General features: G+C 44.9%; 1 protein-coding gene across 1 annotated transcript in view; it reads right to left on the bottom strand.

Moving 5' to 3' along the window:
- Nucleotides 1-258: 258 nt before the first annotated feature.
- The window catches only part of NDUFA9 (NADH:ubiquinone oxidoreductase subunit A9), a 75,513-nt gene continuing 66,869 nt past the window's right edge, over nucleotides 259-8,902 (bottom strand). Inside the window, exon 11 of the mRNA XM_040345134.1 lies at nucleotides 259-535. Coding sequence (XP_040201068.1) covers nucleotides 365-535 — 171 coding nt within the window. The 3' untranslated portion in view covers nucleotides 259-364. The remainder of the gene's footprint in view (nucleotides 536-8,902) is intronic.

Raw genomic sequence — 8,902 nt, 5'->3', positions numbered from 1 at the left:
ACTTTTCAAGATGGGTTGTCTTCATGCTTGTTTCAGGTCCATGAACCACTTGCACTAGGAGCTAGGATGAGGAATACTGAACCACCTTTAAAAATCAAGTCAGTAAAAGCGGCTTCCTTATTTCTACCCTTATGAAGGTTTACTTTATGGCCCGTCTCACCAAGACTTAGGTCTGCTGCTAGAAAGACTTCCCAATGTTTGCTACACATTTTGTACACCTTAGCAAAAAAAGGTCCAAAGAAACACAGTAGACCCAAACTCTATATAATATTTTATTTATATACATATCAGGTGCAATCAATCAGACTTTACACACCACATGAAGAACAGCTGGCACAAATTCTAAAATGGGCAGCAGAGGATGTTAATAGTTCACAGGTGTGGCCGGCTTTGTCACATCCAAATCAGCATCCAACCAGCGGTATTTACGGTGACGGCGCAGGACCTCAATGGCTTTCTGCTCAAGTGAAGTGGGAGTGATATCAAGGTCTTCTAGGCCTGGTAGATCAGGGAATTTCTTGTCTGTAGTGTGGAACTAAATAGGAGAACAACAACGCTTGTGTTATAAGCTGCTTCTACTTTATTCCCGTGAAAACTTGTATAGGGCTAAAGTTATGACACATAAGTGGCCCAGTGTCTCGAACAGAGTAAAAGGAAGAAATAAGTACAGAAAGAAAACCATTATTTCATGGCTCCCATAAGCCAAAATACAGCCAGAATGGACACCGTTTTACAACTTCCATTACCAAGCAGCATGGAGGAGAATGGACAGGTGGTTTTTAATGCACATGTATAGAAACGCAGCGCTAGCTTTAAAATATATAAACAAAATTAACCCAATCAACATAATTGAATCACATCTACCTTATATTAATATAAAGTGACAATAATGCAATAAAAGTGCCAATCACGTGGAACATAACAGAATCACAATTGCTTAAAGGAACACTAAACGCAAGATTTTTTTGGGGGTAAAATAACAAACATGTTATACTTGCCTCCACTGTGCAGCTCGTTTTGCACAGAGTGGCCCCGATCCATGTCTTCTGGGGTCCCTCGGCGGCTGTCTTTGCTCCTCCTCGCAAAAGCTTTCCACCGTCATGCGAGCTCCCTCGCATGGTGGAAAGCTTTTGCGAGCGCGCTCCCGTGATACAGCGGCGGCCATAGCCGCCGACTGTATCACTCGGCCCCGCCCCCTGGCGCGCCGCGTCATTGGATGTGATTGACAGCAGCGCCAGCCAATGGCTGCACTGCTATCAATCCGTCCAACCTAGCCAATCAACGGCCAGGCTGGGAACCGAACAGGATGACGAGGACGTGCCCGGGACTCTCGAGGGGTGAGGTAAGTAAAACGGGGGCTCGGTGCTGTCGGATGTTTTTTCACCTTAATGCATAGGATGCATTAAGGTAAAAAAAAACATTTACCTTTATAACCCCTTTAATATTAGTACTGTCTGTGACACATAACAATTCTATTAAAGTGCTGTGATGCATATATATGTGATATCCCATCAAACAGTGCAACACATTTTATAAAGTCCAGTGGCGGTTCGTCCATAGAGGGCGCTGGAGCGCCGCCCCGTCTGGCTCTCACTGCCACTGAGTCAAATAACATAGATTCATGCATTGCACGAATCTGTTATTTTCGCCGCTGCCGCTGTTATTCAGATGGTCGGCGCTCAATGTCCGGCCATCTGAATAACGCCAGCTGGTTGGCTGTAGGGAAATGTCTATCAAAGCCAGCGGCTCTGATAGGCTTTCCCAATACAGCCCTCGGGTCCCGGAAGCTTATTCTCGGAGCGCACAGACTGTACGCCCCTTGAATAAGATGACAGGCGTCTCAGCCAATCAGGTTGAACGGTTCTGGCTACCTGTAACCCGATTGGCTGAGACGCCTGTCAGTCATCGAGGGCGGGAGAAGACATCGTGGGACGTGGATGCCTAAAACCAGTAAAGGTAAGTGCCGGGCGGGGGGGGGGGGAAGAAAGCAATTTACAGGGCACAGTGGGGACAATTGGCACAGTGGCTGCGTTTAATGGCATGGCACAGTGGTGACAATGTATGGCACAGTGGTGACAATGTATGGCACAGTGGCTGCGTTTAATGGCATGGCACAGTGGTGACAATGGATGGCACAGTGGTGACAATGGATGGCACAGTGGCTGCGTTTAATGGCATGGCACAGTGGTGACAATGTATGGCACAGTGGCTGTGTTTAATGGCATGGCACAGTGGTGACAATGGATGGCACTGTGACTGCGTTTAATGGCATGGCACAGTGGTGCAAATTGATGGCACAGTGACTGCATTTGATGGCATGGCACAGTGGTGTGAATTGATGGCACAGTGACTGCGTTTAATGGCATGGCACAGTGGTGCGAATTGATGGCACAGTGGCTGCGTTTGATGGCATGCAACAGTGGCTGCGTTTGGGCACAGTGAGACTGCACATTTTTTTTCCATTGCGCCCCCCCAAAAATTTTGAGCACCAGCCGCCACTGATAAAGTCCATAAGTAGTTAATCCTTAACCACTTAAGCCCCGAGCCTGTTTTTCAGATTTGGGATTTACAAGACTAAAACAGGTTTTTTTTTTGCTAGAAAATTACTTAAAACCCCCAAAAATGATATATATTTTTTTTCTAACACCCTAGAAAATAAAATGGCGGTCATCGCAATACTTTTTGTCACACCGTATTTTCGCAGCGGTCTTACAAGCGCACTTTTTTTGGAAAAAATTAACTTTTTTGAATAAAAAAATAAGACAACAACAAATTTGGCCCAATTTTTTTATATATTGTGAAAGATAATGTTACGCCGAGTAAAATGATACCCAACATGTCACGCTTTAAAATTGCGCCCGCTCGTGGCATGGCGTCAAACTTTTACCCTTAAAAATCTTGATGGGCGACGTTTAAAAAATTCTATAGGTTGCATTTTTTGAGCTACAGAGTAGCTCTAGGGCTATAATTATTGCTCTCGCTCTAACGATCGCGGCGATAGCTCACTTGTGTGGTTTGAATACCGTTTTCATATGGCGGCGCTACTCGCGTATGCGTTCGCTTCTGCGCGCGAGCTCGTCGGGACGGGGCGCTTTAAAAATAATTTTTTTTGTTTTCTTATTTATTTTTATTAATTTTATTATTTTTTACACTGAAATATAAAAAATAAAATTATCACTTTTATTCCTATTACAAGGAATGTAAACATCCCTTGTAATAGAAAAAAGCATGACAGGTCCTCTTAAATATGAGATCTGGGGTCAAAAAGACCTCAGATCTCATATTTAGGCTTCAATGCAAGAAAAAAAAAAAAAAAGGAAAATTTGTCATTTAAAAAAAATCACAACAAAAAAAATTGTCTCTTTAAGAGGCTGGGCGGGACTGACGTTTTGACGTCACTTCCGCCCAGCAGAGCTATGAGGACGGGTGGGGGCCATCTTGCCCTCACTACAGTCCTCACTCTCCAGGAGGCAACATCCAATCTCCTCCGCCGCTACCGACGGCTCCGGTAAGCGGCGGAGGGCGTGGAAAAGCGGCGGGAGGGCCCCTCTCCCGCCACCGATAACGGCGATCTCGCGGCGAATCCGCCGTGGAGACCGCCGTTATCGTTTACACGGCAGCCCACTGTAAAGGTGGATATCCCGGTTCTGGCAGCAGCTGCTGCCGTTACCGAGATATTCAGCTTTAAAAATAGGACGTATATATACAGTGGGCTGTCGTTAAGTGGTTAATGCAGTGATCCAAACATGTTGGTGTGTCTACACACTGGTGCGCCCCCTAGGTAATGACCTCAGAGCGTGTGACCTCACATTAAAGTTTGGTCGAAACACACCTGTGAACCCCCTCTGGGTTCTGTGGATATCGTAAAATCCTGGGCTAACCAATAGCGTGGATTCCATATATAAGTGAGATAACAGAAAAGGCTGGATAGTGCGAGTACCCCTGACTGGGTCTGTGTTTAATAAAATAAAAAAAAATTATATACCAAAACATTATAACATCATCCAGCCTTTTCTGTTATCTCACTTATACAGGGAGTGCAAAATTATTAGGCAAATGAGTATTTTGACCACATCATCCTCTTTATGCATGTTGTCTTACCCCAAGCTGTATAGGCTCGAAAGCCTACTACCAATTAAGCATATTAGGTGATGTGCATCTCTGTAATGAGAAGGTGTGTGGTCTAATGACATCAACACCCTATATCAGGTGTGCATAATTATTAGTCAACTTCCTTTCCTTTGGCAAAATGGGTCAAAAGAAGGACTTGACAGGCTCAGAAAAGTCAAAAATAGTGAGATATCTTGCAGAGGGATGCAGCACTCTTAAAATTGCTTCTGAAGCGTGATCATCGAACAATCAAGCGTTTCATTCAAAATAGTCAACAGGTTCGCAAGAAGCGTGTGGAAAAACCAAGGCGCAAAATAACTGTCCATGAACTGAGAAAAGTCAAGCGTGCAGCTGCCAAGATGCCACTTGCCACCAGTTTGGCCATATTTCAGAGCTGCAACATCACTGGAGTGCCCAACAGCACAAGGTGTGCAATCCTCAGAGACATGGCCAAGGTAAGAAAGGCTGAAAAACGACGACCACTGAACAAGACACACAAGCTAAAACGTCAAGACTGGGCCAAGAAATATCTCAAGACTGATTTTTCTAAGGTTTTATGGACTGATGAAATGAGAGTGAGTCTTGATGGGCCAGATGGATGGGCCCGTGGCTGGATTCGTAAAGGGCAGAGAGCTCCAGTCAGACTCAGACGCCAGCAAGGTGGAGGTGGAGTACTGGTTTGGGCTGGTATCATCAAAGATGAGCTTGTGGGGCCTTTTCGGGTTGAGGATGGAGTAAAGCTCAACTCCCAGTCCTACTGCCAGTTTCTGGAAGACACCTTCTTCAAGCAGTGGTACAGGAAGAAGTCTGCATCCTTCAAGAAAAACATGATTTTCATGCAGGACAATGCTCCATCACACGCGTCCAAGTACTCCACAGCGTGGCTGGCAAGAAAGGGTATAAAAGAAAAACTAATGACATGGTCTGAACCCCATTGAGAACCTGTGGTCCATCATCAAATGTGAGATTTACAAGGAGGGAAAACAGTACACCTCTCTGAACAGTGTCTGGGAGGCTGCTGCACGCAATGTTGATGGTGAACAGATCAAAACACTGACAGAATCCATGGATGGCAGGCTTTTGAGTGTCCTTGCAAAGAAAGGTGGCTATATTGGTCACGGATTTGTTTTTGTTTTGTTTTTGAATGTCAGAAATGTATATTTGTGAATGTTGAGATGTTATATTGGTTTCACTGGTAAAAATAAATAATTGAAATGGGTATATATTTTTTTTTTGTTAAGTTGCCTAATAATTATGCACAGTAATAGTCACCTGCACACACAGATATCCCCCTAAAATAGCTAAAACTAAAAACAAACTAAAAACTACTTCCAAAAATATTCAGCTTTGATATTAATGAGTTTTTTGGGTTCATTGAGAACATGGTTGTTGTTCAATAATAAAATTAATCCTCAAAAATACAACTTGCCTAATAATTCTGCACTCCCTGTATATGGAGACCACGCTATTGGGCAGCCGAGGATTTTACAGTATTCAGGAACCCAGAGATGGTTCACAGGCGTGTTTTGAACAGCGACTGCAAGTGAACATACATAGCAAACTGCACTGAAAGCACCAGGCTGCAGATGACCCCGTCTCTCTATTCAGCTCTCCTTCCACTCTGTAACAAATGCGCTCTTCTACCACTCCTTCTGACAGTCGTGTAGTCTCTTCTCAAACTCTATTACATTCACCCCTCTTCTCCACCCCATTGCTTATACATATCACCCTGCCAATTCCCTTCATATAAATCACACTCCCACTTTACCTCCCTCACCCTCCCACTTCTCCTAACCTCTGGTAACATATCCCCAAACCCTGGGCCTCCATCATCAGTCTTTTCCTGAAGCTCCCATCTCCCTACACCCTCTGGCAGGGGCCACAACCCACAGAACTTAGTCGCTATTCCTCTTCTTCCCAAAACCAGCCTCCCCTTCTCTTGTGCCCTCTGGATCACATGCTCTGTCTGTAACAAACTCACCGCCCTCCACAACAAATTCCTTTAAACCTACCTGCCATTATTGAAACCTGGCTTCATAAATCAGTTACTACTTCTCCTGCTTCCATCTCCCATGGTGGGACTTACTCCCACAGACCAAGTGGAGGTAGAGTGGGAATCCTTCTAGACTCATGCAGCACCTATCAGGTACTTCATCCACCTCTCTGACACTCTAGTCTTTTGAGGCGCATTGCATTCCTCTATTATCTCCTATTTCTGTCATCTACCAGCCCCCTGGACCAGTATCAACTTTCCTTGATAACTTCTCTGCCTGACTACCCTACTTTCTCTCTTCTAAAATCCCCACAATAATTATCGGCAACTTCAACATCCCTGTTAACATTAACACTACTATTTCTTCTAAACTTCTTGTCTAACCTCATCTCTTGACCTGCAGCAATGGATACATGCTCCTACTCACTTCAACAGCAACCACCTTGACCTTGCCTTCTTCCATCTGTGCACTCTGTGCAACCTCTCCAACAATCCTCTCCCACTCTCCTATAACCACCTTATTAATTTTGCTCTCCCACTGTCTTCCGCCTTCTCTCCCTCCAACCGCCTAACAGTTACCCGAATAAACCTTCGCCACCTTAACCCTTTCTCTTCTCTACTACTAATCACCTCGATGACAAAATCTCACCCCTGTCCTACCCCAACCTAGACACTTTCGTCTAAAACAGCTCACCGTCTTCCTCCCTAGACAAGCTTGCCCCCCTCACCACATGCAGAATTAGACCTCAACCGCTACAACCCTGGCAAACAGACGACAACAGAAGTCTCCGAAAACTTAGCCGCGCTCTTGAGCGTCTGTGGCATAAGACCAAGTTCCAGGAAGACTATTCCTGCCTCCACACTGCCAAACAGACCTATTTTATCACACTCATTGCCACCTTCTCATCCAGTCCATGTCAACGCTCTGTCCTCCACGCTCCAATTCACTCACTGCCCAGATTGCCAATCACTTCGAAAATAAGGATTGATACAATTCATGAGGAGACCTTCAATGAGCAAAAACATCCCCCACTCAACACCCCATGACCACATATCCAATCGTTACTTCCCTCATTCAACCCCGCTACTTAAAAAGCCCTCAGTGGACCCCACCGATCTTAACAACTTACGGCCCATCGCCTTTGACACAGTGGAACGCCCACTCCGCCTCAAAATACTCCACTCCTTTGGTCTCGGTGACTGTACTCTCCGGTGGCTCTCATTCTACCTATCCCACTGCTCCTTCAGTGTCACTCTACTTCCTCCTCTCCCTTTCGCCGTCGGGGTCCCCACAAAGTTCTGTTATTGGACCTCTGCTTTTTGTCAATCTACACGACCTCCCTGGGTCAGTTGACTGTCTCCTATGGCTTTCAAAATCATCTCTACGCTGAAGACACTTAAATCTATTTGTCCACCCCCCCAACTCTCCCCATCTGTCTCCTCATGCATCACCAACTTACTAGCAGACATATCAGCCTGCATGTCACATCACTTCCTTAAACTCAACTTATCCATAACCGAGCTCATGATATTTCCTCCCCCAGGCGCTACTTCCCCTGATTTCTCTGTCTACATCAATGGCTCAACTATAAACTTGTCCCCCACAAGGTCCTAAGTGTAACCCTGGAACTAGCCTTTTGGCCCCACATCCTATCGCTAACCAAAATTTGACACCTCAACCTCCGCAACATCTCGAAGATTTGCCCCTTCCTAACCAATGTCACCACAAAGCTTCTAATCCACTCCCTGATCATCTCTCGCCTCAACTCCAGCAACTCCCTCCTCATTGGCTTACCTCTAAATCGGCTATCCCCACTTGAGTCCACCATGAACACTGCTGCCAGGCTCATCCACCTCACAAAACTCAACCAACAAATTAAATTCAAGATTATAATTACTTACAAAGCCATCCACAACCTGGACCCCAGCTACATCAGTAACCTAGTCTCAAAATAACAACCCAATCGTTCACTTTGCTTCTCCCAAGACCTCCTGCTTTCTAACTGCCTTGTCACCTCATCCCATGCTTACCTTCAGGACTTCTCCAGAGCCTCTCCCATCCTCTGAAATGCTGTACCCCAATCTGTCCGACTTTCTCCTACTTTGTTCACTTTCAGGTGATCCCTGAAAACTCATCTCTTTAGATAACCCTATCTAGCCTCCACCTAACAACTGTATATTTATTTTCTTCATCAGCACAGTTATTATGTCTTGTATCTCTTGACCTTCCCTCTTATATTGGCCCCTTGATTCCAACTATATTAAAGTGTATTGTATTTGTATTGTCTACCCTCAAGTTGTAAAGCGCTGTGTAAACTGTTGGCGCTATATAAAACCATGTATAATAATAATTATGTTTCATGTAGAACACTGAGGAAGTTTATTTAAAGTCCCATGCATTTGTCTATGTGAAAGGAAATGTCTCCAATGATACAAAAAAACTGCAAAACATATATTGCCAGGGGTTTTAAAGCAGAGTTGCAGCCCCTCAAACACTTTTTTTTTTTTTTTAAAGACTGCTGTGTTTGTCCAAACTTGTACATTACCATTTACAACGTGTCATATGTGTTGCACATTTACTTTCTTTAAAAAAAGTTTTTTACTTGCAGATCTCAGAAGCAGGCAGGTTCCATTTTAGCTGTGGGCATCCAAAGCCCTCCTGTCTTTAGTTCTGGGATTTCCGTGCAGCTGGCTACCCAGCATGCATCTCCCGATCTCACGTAATACCTCTGTGCGGCTCTCCTTCATGACAGGTTGCAAACGCGAGATTTCGGCAGTAGGCGATTCACAAGGACTCCT

Source organism: Rana temporaria, chromosome 3, assembly GCF_905171775.1.
Source record: "Rana temporaria chromosome 3, aRanTem1.1, whole genome shotgun sequence".
In the NCBI taxonomy this organism is placed as follows: domain Eukaryota; kingdom Metazoa; phylum Chordata; class Amphibia; order Anura; family Ranidae; genus Rana; species Rana temporaria.
This window is presented reverse-complemented; position numbering and strand designations above follow the sequence as displayed.